The following is a 15000-nucleotide window of genomic DNA, read 5'->3' on the forward strand; positions in this document are numbered from 1 at the left end:
ACACACCAACACAGACATACACACATACACACACCAACACAGACATACACACACACAAACACACACACCAACACACACATATACCAACACACACATACCAACACACACACACACACCAACACACATACCAACACACACACACACACCAACACACACACACCAACACACACACACACACCAACACACACACACCAACACAGACATACACACACCAACACACACATACCAACACACACACACCAACACACACACCAACACACACAAATGCACACAAAGTGTGGAAGAAAAGCAGGTCAGTGTGCAGTAATATCCTTTCAGCACAGCCTGCAACCTTTTTCCACACACTTCAGTTTTTCTATTTTACAAAAGTCTACTTCCAGCAAACACACACACATGCAAACACACACACACACCTGGTGTAGTTTGAGCCTCACTTGACTGGTCACAGGTGATTGAAGGAGTGCTGAAGTTTCTCTTAAACATACCAGCCTGAGAAACAAGAAAAGATGTGTTTACAGTTTGCTCTCCTGCAGTGCGCACTACTGAGCACACGTCTGTCCTCTCAGACTATCCATTACATTCACAATACATTCATCTCAATACTGACAATACTGAGAAAAAAGGAAATGTACAGAGAGAGAGACAGAAAGAGAGAGACAAAGAGAGAGAGAGAGAGAGAGACAGAGAGAGAGAGAGAGACAGAGAGAGAGAGACATACTTTTCCTTGACATGGTTGCTGTGAGAGTTCTGCAGTGCACCAGAGATGAGCCGAGATTTTACACGTTCTACAGCGTAGACCCTGTTTAGAATTCCCTACAGACAGTCAGTCAGACAGACAGACAGACACAGACAGACAAACAGACACAGACAGACAGACAGACACACACACACAGACAGACAGACAGACACAGACAGACAGACAGACACAGACAGACAAACAGACACAGACAGACAGACACAGACAGAAAATGACAGACACAGACACAGACAGAGACACAGACACAGACAGTGAATTAGGTTACAGACGCTGAGTGATGTGTCTCTGATGATCCATTTCTAATCTTTATTAAGGTTCTACTAGCAAACCGACAGTAAGTAGTGTGTAACAACCCACACTGGATCGGTGTATACAGTATGTATGCATGTGAGACACAACCAGCGTTACGCCGCTCACCCACGATGACGTGTTTACAGAGCTGACAGCTGGTTGGTCGACGGAACACGTGATCCAGGAAGCAGTGTGTTTGTGCAGGGCGGGGCTTCTGTTGCACCAGCTGGGAGGGGCTTAAAGGGGGTTTGGGGCTATCGCTGGGCAATGATGAGCCTGGAAGGAGAGGCGGAGATGGTGGCAGGGCATCGTCAGTTATGTCAGAAGGCAGACGGGCATCACTGTTGGAGCGCTGGAAGAAATTCTCCACACTCTTACTGCGCATAAACGCCAAGGAACGCTTTAAATTCAACAACTGCTGAGAAAGAGAGGGAGAGGGGGAGGGGGAGAACAGGGGAGAGGGGGGGAGAGGGAGGGGGAGAGAGAGAGAGAGTTGGGGAGAACGGGAGAGAGAGGGGGAGAGGGGGAGAGAGGGAGTTGGGGGAGAACGGGAAAGAGAGGGGGGCGAGGGAGAGGGAGAGGGGGTAGAGGGATGGAGGGGGAGAGATGGGGGAGAGAGGGGGAGAGAAGGGAGATTACAGAAGTGAATATTTTCTGGACAGAATGATAAGTGAAGGTAAAGTTTGACTGTAAGTGTAGCAGGTGTAGTAGGTGTAGTAGGTGTAGTAGGTGTAGTAGGTGTAGTAGGTGTAGCGCTGGGGCTTCACATCCTGAGCACTTTTCTTTACAGCAGAAGATCAAATTAACACCAACAATGACTTCATTTCATTAATTCAACACATTAAAATAGTAAATAAACTTGTGACCAAATCTCACCATCCTGCACAAAAATGACGTCTTGACTGATTTAATTGTAAGTAGAACTTTAACTGATTCTTTCATTGAGTAACAGAAAAGCATAATAAACATTATTATGCTTGTAATAAACATAATAAACTTAATAACTGTAATAAACATATTTCCCTATGATTGCTGTAAAATAAAAAAAAAAAGTCCCAATCAAAATGTAAAATGAAGCATTTTTCCTCGAGCTTATTAGGTCTCTGCTTCTGTGGTAGTCAAGGCCTGGAAAATGGAGGTGAACCCCTCCCTCCCCTCCCCCCTTAAGTGATATATGGAGGATTCTTTTTATTTGAGGGGGGAGTGAGTCTGTGTGTGTGTGTGTGTGTGGGGGGGGGGGTCATCAAATTATCTGTGTATGTGTACTAATACTATAGTACTACTAATACTAAGTACTAATAAATATATTCTATTAATATTCATGCTGGGGTCACGGTGGCTTAGTGGTTAGCACGTTCGCCTCACACCTCCAGGGTCGGGGTTCGATTCCCGCCTCCACCTTGTGTGTGTGGAGTTTGCATGTTCCCCCCGTGCCTCGGGGGTTTCCTCCGGGTACTCCGGTTTCCTCCCCCGGTCCAAAGACATGCATGGTAGGTTGATTGGCATCTCTGGAAAATTGTCCCTAGTGTGTGAATGAGAGTGTGTGTGTGTGTGTGCCCTGCGATGGGTTGGCACTCCGTCCAGTGTGTATCCTGCCTTGATGCCCAATGACGCCTGAGATAGGCACAGGCTCCCCGTGACCCGAGGTAGTTCAGATAAGCGGTAGAAGATGAGTGAATGAATGAATATTCATGCTAATAAGCAACTAGTTAAATGACCCTAAAATACAGTGTCACTGTGCATGTTATGGAAGAATGTAAGTACATGCAGGGGGTTTGGCCTCAATGGCCCTCCAGTAAGCAGTGTGCTGTGTGCAAGTGACAGAGGAACGTAGGGTACAAATTCAACTTAAATTGCATTAAATCTTGTTGTTTTAAACAAAATTATGCTGCAAGATTTTTTTTAACTACATTTAAGTGCCTTGTTATTGGCAACTCTGAATTATTTTTAAATTCCCAGTTAATTCCCATGGAAAGTTTCCAGCCTTGAAAATTCCCGGAATTTTGCAGCCCTACTCCTATTAGATTCATTCCAACTCTCGCCATCTTCTCACTCACTTATCATTATAGTAATCTTTCATTTTACACTTTAAATCATCTTTTTCTTAGTAAATAAATAAATGTTGTAAGTGTGTAGTTTTCCTTTTTTCACTAAAGCAGCTGCATGAGAGACTCTGAACACCAGCGACTCTCAGACTGTGTGTGTGTGTGTGTGTGTGTGTGTGTGTGTGTGTGTGTGTTACTGTACACTCACCTTGGATCCGGTGTTGATGGATAAGGTGCTCGGTGATCTCTGCAGCTCACGTGGCTCAGCTTCAGTCTCCATCTCATCGCTATGTTTTTACACTTTAAAATAAACTCCAGCCTGATGGTGATGAGTTTAAGTCTTTATCCCGGTAGTGAGTGTGTTCAAATAAAACAACCAAAATGCGCTCGCGTGTAGCAGAAAAATCAGAGAGAAAATAACACAAAGAGGAGATGCGACTTTCGGACTGCATCCGCGCGCTACTGGAGAAGCAGAGAGTGCGCACGGTGTCTCTCTCTCTCTCTCTCTCTCTCTCTCTCTCTCTCTCCACACACACACACACACACACACACACACACACACACACACACCACCTCTCTACATGTTTATTGCAAAGTCAGCAAGCGTTAAAATTACACTTGAATCTGAACTTCAGTAGTCAGTATAATAACCCTCTGATACTAGGACACAGAGATTACAGAGATTTTGCACGCAAAATAATAAAAAAAATTATTAGTTGCACCCGATCCACAATACACACTACTATTTGTAGGGCATAGGGATCAGTGCGTGGGGGATCAGGGCATGGGGGATCAGTGCGTGGGGGATCAGTGTGTGGGGGATCAGGGCGGGGGAATCAGTGTGTGGGGGATCAGGGCGGGGGGATCAGTGTGTGGGGGATCAGTGTGTGGGGGATCAGGGCGGGGGAATCAGTGTGTGGGGGATCAGTGCGTGGGGGAACAGGGCTGGGCAATCATTGAGTGGGGGATCAGTGCGTGGGGGATCAGTGTGTGGGGGATCAGTGCGTGGGGGATCAGTGTGTGGGGGATCAGTGTGTGGGGGATCAGGGCGGGGAATCAGTGCGTGGGGGATCAGTGTGTGGGGGATCAGTGTGTGGGGGATCAGGGTGGGGGAATCAGTGCATGGGGGATCAGTGTGTGAGGGATCAGGGCATGAGGTTCAGTGCGTGGGTGATCAGTGTGTGGGGGATCAGTGCGTGGGGGATCAGGGCGGGGGATCAGTGTGAGGGGGATCAGTGTGAGGGGGATCAGTGTGTGGGGGATCAGTGCGTGGGGGATCAGGGCGGGGGAATCAGTGCGTGGGGGATCAGTGTGTGGGGGATCAGGGCATGAGGTTCAGTGCGTGGATGATCAGTGTGTGGGGGATCAGTGCGTGGGGGATCAGGGCGGGGGATCAGTGTGAGGGGATCAGTGTGTGAGGGATCAGTGTGTGGGGGATCAGTGTGTTTGGATCAGTGTGTTTGGATCAGTGTGTTAGGGATAGGGTGTTTTTGCATTTTGGAAGTTTGGAGAGATTTGTCACTGAACACGCTGAGAACAATTTTCATTTTTAAATCCACTTCCAGGAAAAAACACACATTTCCAGTATATACTATATTTTCAAAAGTATGTGCTCCCTGACCATCAGACCCATATGTGTGTGTAGAAGGTTTCATTCCAGATTTAGTCAAGTCAAGTCAAGTCAAGAAGCTTTTATTGTCATTTCAACCATATATAGCTGTTACAGTACACAGTGAAATGAGACAACGTTTCTCCAGGATCAGTGTGTTACATAAAACAAAGACAGAGCTAAACAGTGCAGGACAAGACAAACAAGACAGACAAGACAGTGCAGGACAAAAGACAGCGCAAACAAAAAAATTACAAGACAATACACAAAGACAAACAGAAACAGCGCAGACCAGCATAAATACTGTATGTTATTGTCCTCTCTTTGCTGTTCTAATAATCTCTGCTCTTCTGGAAGGTTCTCCACTAGATGTTGGATAGTGAGATCAGACACTGATGTTGGTGAGGAGGTCTGGGGTTCAGTCAGTGTTCAGTGGTGTTGAGTCAAAGTCAGGGCTCAGTGCAGGACACTGGAGATCTTCACTCTAACCTTCACCTCCACACCATGTCTTCATGGAGCTGCTTTTACACAGGGACATTGTCCTGATGGACAGGGTTTGGACTTTGAGTTCAACTGAAGACAAACTGTAACATTTCTTTCTAACACTAAGGCTGAAAACTACTTCTACTAATAATAATATTAATCCAATGTAAGTCCTGTACTTTATGGTATTCCAGCCCCACCCCTTCCGTTTAGAGGCACATGATGCTTTACCTCATCATAACCTCACCTTTGGTGCCCTTATACGTACTTCTATAACAGCCACAGTGTCAGTGTAGGTCGCTCATGCCCTCTAGTGGACACTAACAGTGATGAAATGTTAAATGTGACGGATCAGGTTTGGTTTCTGACGCTTCATTGCATCAGAGGCTAATGTGGCTAACAATTAATGGAAGCTTATAGCCTCAAGTTTAGCAGGGAGCTGGTTTAAAAAGAAGTGATCCGATTGGCTGGCTCTTACACATCATGAAATTTGTGTCCTACAGTCACCCAACTGTCCACATTATCTACACAGACACACTAAATAACACCACAACACCCAGCTCTAATAATAATATAGTTATATATTTATTCATACATACATATTCATTTATTCATTTAGTTATTTATAGGAGTTAATCGTAAAAAGGAAAACAAAAACAAAGTAAAAGGGAAGTGATTTACAACAAGTGTAATTGCAAGAACTACAGTCACACCATCCCCAACACACACACACACACACACACACACACACACAAGTGAAAGACAAAAAGACAGAAAAGCAAACAGACAAACAGACAGGCGTATAATCATAGTGTGTGTGTGTGCGTGCGTGCGTGCGTGCGTGCGTGTGTGTGTTTGTGTGAGAGAGAGAGTGTGTGTGTGATGTTTCATGAACCAGACGGCTCCTGTAGTGATGAACCAGTGTGTGTGGCTCCAGTTTCTGCATTATGAATGAAGTGTGTAAACCAAAGCTAAACACACATTCACTACAGTCACACCATCCCCAACACACCCACGCACGCATGATCACACACGTGCACACACATGCATGCACACTCATGCACGCACACACACAGACAAAACTAATTAATACACTCAGATTGGTTCAGTTCATTTTCCCATTCTGGTTTTTAAGAGTGTGTGTGTGTGCTGGAAACTGGGTTGGTGACGTGGAGGTGAAAGACACACACAGAGACACACACACACACATACACACTCAGACAGACACACACACACAGACATACACACAAGAATGGTGTGAACTTTCCATCATTCTTTAAATCCTGTAAGTATGACGTCACTGGTCGTCTCTGTCCTCCTGCGATCTGATTGGCCAGCTCTGACACCGTTCGCTCCTTCCTTATCTCTAATTGGCTGTGCATGCAGGCCCCGCCCACTCAAAGTTCCATGTACCTTTTGCAAGTCGATCAGGTCTGATTGGCTGGCTGGTTGTGACACTGCGGAGTCATCTGTTTCTGCTTCCCCACTGGCTGTCTATGTTTAGGCCCCGCCCATCATATGGATTGTTTTCTTTTTTTTATATAAAAACTAGATTTGTAACATGCAGCTTTTGGCATATTTTACTGCTTTAGAAAAATATTTAGCCTCCTCTATATGACCAACCTTAGAGAGAGAGAGAGAGAGAGAGAGAGAGAGAGAGAGAGAGATTGTGTGGGTGTGTTTGTGTCCATTCTTTATGGCATTTAAAGATTGTTCGAGATGAGCTTTTGTCCCAGTTAAAAATAAGAATTAATAAGCATCAATTTGGGAGCGAGGGTTCACTTTATAATACTCATTTTTAAATGTGATTCACTGACTCACCTGACTCTCGACAGAATCGTCACATACGAGACTTTCTTATGACTTGCCTAACTGACTCATAAGATTCACGTGATTCACTGGACTAATTCATGTAACTAATGTAACTAGCAAACTCACTGACTGACGCATGACTAGTGGATCTCACTCATGATTCATGTCCTACAGACTCCCTGACTAAACGTTGCCTCACTCACTGACTCCTGAACTCGACTTCCGGATATAACCGGGTCAGAGATCGCTCCATAACCGACTCCTGGACTTGACTCCTTGATTCATTACTCAACTATTCAAATCACTTGACAAATGACTCACAATTCATTATTCGCACTCCATAACCGACTCCTGGACTCAACTGATGGACTCACTAACTGACCCATGACTGATTCAGTCCCCGAATCACTCATCATCTGCTCGTTTACTGACTTGCCTTTCATGTCTAGCTGACTAAAGGTGGCACTGTGAAGCACTCAGACTTAACATCAGCAACATCAGAAACATTAAACACTTGCTGTAAAAAATAGAAATACTTTTGATGTGCAGTGGATTTTAGGAGGCAACGAAAGAAACCTAAAATATTGAACACTTTGTAAGGACACACACACACACTCTGTCTCTTTCTCTCTCTACCTTTTTTGTCTCTCTTTCTCATTTGCTTTACCAAGTGAAACACCAGCGTGTGCTACTGGACAATCAGGTTGAAAGGTCGAGGAGGCAGAGGCTGTGACATCATAGCAGGATACAGCACCGGCAAAACCTCTGTCGACTTCCTCCTACTGAAGGTGGCGGAGTCACCGGTGCAAAGTAGGCGTGGACTTTAATGTTGGGCAAGTGGGTCTGGATGGACAAAAACAACCACAAATAAACAAACACACACTTCTTTTGGTATTTTTAGTTCAAACTCAGTTCCTTCTGCTCTTCTCTATGACACTGATAGAATATTATACCTGCTTTTTATTTTCCTCACAATCTATGAAATGTTATTTTACTGAGTTTGTAAGTAAATCTAGTGACCGTTACACATATTAAAGCAATGTGGACCAGCTCATATGACTCATTACTGACTCCCTACTGATTCACTGACGTAACTTATCCGACTGATTCGTATGACTCGTAGATCCACTGACTGAAACACTTATTGATTAATAAATCACACACTGATTTATACCTCACAGACTCTACTAACAAACCCATGAATCACCTGAGTGAATCTTGACTAACTTACTTAACCGACTCGTCTAACGACTCATCTAACGGATCACCTGACTGCTTCATGATGAGTCGCAAGTCTAAAGGGTGATAGAACAAAATAGAACAAGTCAGTCAGCAGGTCTGAAGGTTATATGAATCAAATATATAAAGTCGATTATACGAATCAGTCAGTAAGTCTGTAAGTTATATCAGTCATGTCATATGAATGATTCAGGCAAGTTACATCAAGGTGACTCAGTTGACAGAAGAGGGTTCATATTTCATGGCTTCCTCTCTGTGCTTCACAGATTCACCTAATTGACTCATGACTCACCTGACATGCTCACCAGTCCTCTAAGGAACTAATGGGTCAGTTACCAAATCATGGAACAACTTGCTCACAGACCAAGCAAATGTTCACTCCTCAACTGACTCCCTGACCAACGAAGGACTCGACTGCCATCTGACCCTTTTGCACTCTCTGCTGGTTGAGAGGTGAATTGACATGAAATCAGTCTTTTTCTTCCTCACCGTTAAAAGGTCTCAATGTAGGGTGGAGCTGTGGGAGGGGCTAATTCTAGGAAAGTAAAAACCTAAACTCTGAAACAAAAACAAAGAAACTAGAGGATGAAATTACTGAGAATCAGTGTGTGTGTGTGTGTGTGTGTGTGTGTGTGTGTGTGTGTGTGTGTGTGTGGACTCACGACTCACCCTGAGCCTCTTTATCCCGGCGCGTGTGATCTGTTGGCAGTCATACAGCTCAATGCGGTCGAGGCAGTGACAGGTTTTGAGGTGCTCCAGCGAGGCGTCTGTGATGAGCGGGCAGTTATCCAGCTCAATCACTTCCAGTCTGTCGTGAGCACACGGCCCACTGCCCAGGTGACGGATCCCATCGTCTGTAATCAGCTCACAATGAGACAGACTCTACACCCAAACACACACACACACACACACAACACAATAAATGGCACTAATATAGTCACAGGAATAAAGAAAAATGAAACTAATGGCATCAGGAGTAAAAAGAAGTGTTATTGTAATGACACAGGAACCATAATGACAGAGAAGTTGAAGTAATTCCAGAGTAAAACTGAGCAAATTGTCAATGTTGCAAACTGAAGTTAGCAAACTGACACATGAAAAGGTTTAGGTACCGTAATGGCAACTGAGAGGGAAAATAATTCATCAAATAAAAAAAAATGGAGTTATCAAACACACAAAGGAAACCATAGGAGATAATCATAAGGACAATAAAAAAGGAAAAGGTAAGTTTAATATCACAAAAAAAAAGAAATAAAAGTGATGATGAGGAAGAAAGGTGACTGCCATAACGACAGAGGAGACAGAAAGGTGAAACTATGACGACGGATAAATAAAAGGCATTACGGTAATGACACGAGGGGGAAGGGGGGAGAAAGAGAGAGAGATAGAGAGAGTGATTTGATTTTTAAATTTCAGTTTAATTAACATTTAGGAAAATCAGGTGTTTTTATTTTAAACCAACAGTGAAAGCACACAGTTTGTACAAGAAATAGCAAAGATGTTAAACACTTTGATTTGTGGCAACGACCCCATGCACCATCCGCCGCTTTAGATCAGCTGTATGCTTCTCTACTGGTAGTTTGTACAGGAACCTCCAGCATCATGGGGAAGAGTCTGGCACCAACAGTTCTGACCAGTGTGACTCCTTTGCCCCTTTTCCACCGAGGCAGTTTGAGTGCAGGTTCGGAGCCTAATTTAGAACCAGTTCTTTCTTTTTCGACACCCAAAGCACCGGCTCTGAACCAGGAAAAGTGGTTCTTAAGTAGCACCAAAACGCTGCTGGTCTACACTTAAGAACCGCTTGTGCAGGGGCTGTGGGCGGGGCTACTGTTAACACCTGTGGGCGGGGCTACTGTTAGCGCCTTTGGGCGGGGCTACTGTTAGCGCATTTGATAATGTACCTTAAGTATACTAATGTTTAATACACTTTTACTTTACCGCGATATGATACGTTATCAGCACACATGATAGTAAGTAGCTACATGCTAAGGCTAACTTTTTTCTGTGTTAATGATAAAATAACGTTATGTACTTTATCCATAACAACCTCCGTTTATACAGATTACATGGAGCTGCACGTACACGTTGGATTCGTCACGTTTGGGTGTTAATGTAGGTTCACAAAGCCATGAGCATTAACAGTAAAGCAACATCCGCCATTGTTGATGTGCTTGTGTTTGTCGCTGCTGCGCTAACGTTGCTGTGTAACGTGACACGTATACAGTGACGTCAGACTCGGCTCTGTGATGCTCTCTAACTGATGGAAAGACAAACCGGTTCTTAGAAGGTTCACCAGTAGAACCAACTTTAAACCAGCACCAGCACTAGCTCTGAACCAGCACCCGGTTCTTTTTGGTGGAAAAGGGGTACTTTAGACCTGATAGAGAACCTCTGTACACAACTTTGATACAGGTTTCATACAATGCTTTCTTAGAGGCATCTATTAGTGTTCTTAGTGTTTGGAAAGACAAAAGTGCTTTTTCCTCCCACTGAATATCTCCTGCCACTTCAGAGGTAGATAAGGGTGGTGGGGGCTGATGGCTTCTCCCAGGTCCTGCCCCAAAACTGAGATGGTAGTGCTGAGACTACACAAATCCCTGGCTGTTTTCTATTTGTTGCCAGACTTCAAATCCATAACTTTGGTGATCCCTGTTCTCTGGAGACGCTGTTTAATGTATAAAGATGAAACCATTTGGATGGTATTAGAGAATTGTGGAACAGTGGTTCTTCTTTGATACTTGGAAAAGGTTGTTTGTTGATCCTGCTGAATCTCAACACTGTTCTACCAGTCAGTCCTGACAGCCTGGTCTTCAATGTTTCAATGTTACCATAGTTCAATTGTTCAGCGTGTTGTAGTAGGATGTGAGCCGTGCCAGCCCTTGCCAGCCCTTGCCAGCCCCTCCCCATAGAGCAGCCAAAGTTTTGACCCGACACGATAGGTCGATCAGGCCTTGACCACCCTCCTGTAGCGGCAGATAGAGAACTTGTGCAGGAGTCCATTGCTGTCCAGACCAGAAAAGGTCAATCATCCTCTTCTAAACACCCCTGAACAATGTCTCTGAAGGTTCTAGTACGGTGAAGCAATGCCACAGAAAGGAGACTATCAGATTGTTAGCAACCAGTACTCTCTCTCTGTAGGATAACTGGGGCAAGACCCAGGTCCACTGAGACAACTTGGAGCACACCTTTCCCACTACCCCCTCGCAGTTATTGTTCCAAAAACTTTTGTTCCTAAAAACACCCCAAGATATTTTAGACCAGCCTTTCCCTACTCAAGTCTGCCTGGTAAGGTGGGAGGCCCGTGTTCTTGCCCCTGACCTGTTAAAAAATTCTCACGTTTATCCTGGTTGACTGAGTATAAACGCATAACTATGAATCAAAGTTTGAATGTCGCCTTGATTCTTAATAAAGATGTCTGCAAATGCTGACAGCTCGAGTTTTTCCTGTGCACCTCCGACTGACCGTATTGCCAGTAAAAAAGTATTGCCACCCCTGCACTGGCATTAGATCCATGCCTATGAAAGCGCTTCCCTTCTCCCCACATTGCCCAGTCTGCCTCATTACAAGATCACAAGAGTCTCTTGCAAAAAAGTTATTTCTATTTTTTTTTACCCTGTTTCACTTCTTTCACTACTGCTCCTTTATTTCGGTCCCTAACACCATTAGTGTTTAGAGACCCTATTTTTAGCTTCTCTGTTGAAGGGACTAAAAGAAGGAAAAATAAAGAACAAGCATAAACATTGCAGACAGAAGAGAACGCTCAGTGTGATGACTTCATTTCCGCTTTATTTTAACAAGGGACTTCCGTAACTTTCAGATATTGTGTAGAGCTGTTGATCTCAGACAAACTGTAAAACACTGATATGTCAGGAAGGTTGTCTTCTTGTGATTCCTCCTCCTGCTGCTCCGTTTGAGAACTTGCATCACTAACTCGACGGTGTCTGAAACCCCTGTGCATCTTGCCCCTCCCGCACAGTTTAACCCCTGCCATGCTATCTGACCCCCTAACTGTTCTAGCACATCTGCTCTGCTCTGTATGTTCACTTGCACTAAAGGTTTCTTCATCGTTTTCGCCTCGACACCTTTCTCCAGCAGCATCTTCACATCTGACCCATCATTTAGTTTCTCACTTTCTTTTTCTTTTATCCACCTGTTCATCACCTGTCTGCTCACTGCTCCTCAGTGCATTAGCCTCTACATTGGTTTGGTCAGTGTTCTGCCCTCGGGCAGCATCTGACTGCCCCACACTGCCTCTTGTTCCCACCTGCCTCTCTGCCCTGACTCCACTGGACAGCTTCCTCACTATCCTGTATGTTGTGTGGACAGTTTTGTGCCTGATATCCTCACACTCAAAGCCCCTCATATGCCCCGTACTGGTGTACAGCATGTAGGATTTCCCTTTATACCGTACTCTGAAAGAAATATCCAAAGTGTATATAATCATTTACAGCATTTAGCAGACGCCCTTATTCAGAGCGACTTACATTTTATCTCATTTTTATATAACTGAGCAATTGAGGGTTAAGGGCCTTGCTCAGGGACCCAGCAGTGGCAGCTTGGTGGACGTAGGAATCGAACTCACAACCTTCCGGTTGGTAGCCCAACACCTTAAACACTAGGCTACGACATCCCTACGACATGCTACAGTGCGGGTTTTTACAGTTCAGCAGCCTGCAGCAGGTTAGTGAATAAATACGGCTACAGTACTTACGAGAACCTGGAGCCGAGGGCAGTGTATGGACAGCTGTGTGAGAGTGGAGTCTGTGATCTACACAAACACATCACACTTTTACTATGCAGTAACTCAGGTGAAAACAATCATCACAAACATAAACACAAACACACACAACACTCACCTGCACACACTCCTCCAGATCCATCTTCTCCAATTCATGACAATTCTGCAAAAGAAACAGAGGAAGTTCAAGAAGGATAACGCTGACATTAAAATACACACAAACACAATTGCATTCTAACTACAGACAGTAATGTACACACACACACACACACACACACACACACACACACACACACACAAACACAATAAACAATTACTGTAACACACACACACCTACTCTAAATGTACCCACACAAACACACAAAACAATTACTGTAACATACACACAAACACGATTGCATTTTAACTACAGACAGTAATGTACACACACACAAAACTAATGTAATATACACACAAACACAATTACAATTTAACTCACAACTACAATAACGTACAACCACACAAAACTAATGTAATGTACACACGCACTACAGTAATGTACAACACCACACACAACTGCAGTAATGTACACACAGACTTACAACACTACATTAATGTACACACACACACACACACAACTACTGTAATATACACACAAACACGATATCATTTTAACTACAGACAGTAATGTACACACACACAACTACAGTAATGTACAATCTGTACATTTGTAATGTGTATATCTATTTAATGGACACGCACAACTGTTGTAATATACACACACGCACACATACAGAATTACACAACTACTGTAATGGACACACACACAAAACTAATATACACACACAACTACAGTAACGTACACACACAACTACAGTAATGTACACACACAACTACTGTAATGGACACACACACAAAACTAATATACACACACAACTACAGTAATGTACACACACAACTACAGTAATGTACACACACAACTACTGTAATGTACACACACAACTACTGTAATGTACACACACAACTACTGTAATGTACACACACAACTACTGTAATGTACACATAGACACACACACACATTATTGTACAGACACATACACAGTAATGTACACACACCTACAAAACAAAACCTGCACAAAAACTGGATCTTGTCTATTTTAGAAGTGTGTGTGTGTGTGTGTGTGTGTGTGTGTGTGTGTGTGTGTGTGTGTGCGTGTGTGTCACTCACCCGTGCGAGTGTGGTAAAACCGACGTCTGTAAGCTGCGAACAACGAGCCACTTCTAATATTCTGAGACACAGAGAGAGACATATGTTACCTGATGTGTTTCTGTTAAAGTTAATTATTTAAGTTCAGTGTGTGTGTGTGTGTGTGTGTGTGTGTGTGTGTGTGTGTGTGTGTGTGTGTGTGTGTGTGTGTTAAAACCTGAGACGAGGGCAGTTCTGTCCCAGAGCGTTTAGAATGGCGTCTGTGATGTTTGCGCAGCCGGAGACACACAGAGACTGCAGCCGATGACAACCTCGACAAATCGTTATCAAGCCTTCATCTGTGATCTGCTGCTCAGGACACACACACACAGACACACAAACAGACACACACACAGACACACACAAAGACAAACCATACACACACAGACAAACCACACACACACACACAGACAAACCACACACAGACAAACCACACACACACACACAGACAAACCACACACACACAGACAGACAAACCACACACACACACAGACAAACCACACACACACACACACACACACACAAACACACACACACACACACACATCTTTATATTTACAACTAGTAGATTATTATAAAATACAGAACCTTTAAAGGTTTCCTGTGTTGAAACTCTTAACCAATAAGCCAAGCTTATATACCAAGAATCACAAGCTAAAGATTCTAAAGTTTCTGACAGGTTTTATGGATCACAAAAGAGAAATAATGAGCAATAATATGGAGTTAACAGACTTACAGTTACAGATGACACTACAATCATATCAAGAACAAAAGGGTTCTGCTTGAGGAATATTAAGGGTT

The 15000-nt window shown here is 43.8% G+C and overlaps 2 protein-coding genes across 3 annotated transcripts in view; both read right to left on the reverse strand.

Moving 5' to 3' along the window:
- The window catches only part of LOC132837681 (SH3 and cysteine-rich domain-containing protein 2-like), an 8701-nt gene extending 5169 nt beyond the window's left edge, over positions 1–3532 (reverse strand). The window contains exons 1-4 of one of the 2 annotated variants that reach the window (XM_060857494.1): positions 3302–3532; positions 1175–1463; positions 719–813; positions 414–489 (exon numbers count right to left, since the gene is read on the reverse strand). In XM_060857494.1, coding sequence (XP_060713477.1) covers positions 414–489; positions 719–813; positions 1175–1463; positions 3302–3373 — 532 coding nt within the window. In that variant the 5' untranslated portion in view covers positions 3374–3532. Of the gene's footprint in view, positions 1–413; positions 490–718; positions 814–1174; positions 1467–3301 lie in introns of both variants that reach the window. The other variant, XM_060857493.1, reaches the window with a different exon arrangement.
- Positions 3533–5748: 2216 nt separating this feature from the next.
- The window catches only part of fbxl20 (F-box and leucine-rich repeat protein 20), a 17286-nt gene continuing 8034 nt past the window's right edge, over positions 5749–15000 (reverse strand). The window contains exons 10-15 of the mRNA XM_060857490.1: positions 14378–14508; positions 14182–14242; positions 13093–13137; positions 12948–13004; positions 8906–9118; positions 5749–7840 (exon numbers count right to left, since the gene is read on the reverse strand). Of these exons, the coding sequence (XP_060713473.1) occupies positions 7733–7840; positions 8906–9118; positions 12948–13004; positions 13093–13137; positions 14182–14242; positions 14378–14508 (615 nt within the window). The 3' untranslated portion in view covers positions 5749–7732. The remainder of the gene's footprint in view (positions 7841–8905; positions 9119–12947; positions 13005–13092; positions 13138–14181; positions 14243–14377; positions 14509–15000) is intronic.

Source organism: Tachysurus vachellii, chromosome 21, assembly GCF_030014155.1.
Source record: "Tachysurus vachellii isolate PV-2020 chromosome 21, HZAU_Pvac_v1, whole genome shotgun sequence".
In the NCBI taxonomy this organism is placed as follows: domain Eukaryota; kingdom Metazoa; phylum Chordata; class Actinopteri; order Siluriformes; family Bagridae; genus Tachysurus; species Tachysurus vachellii.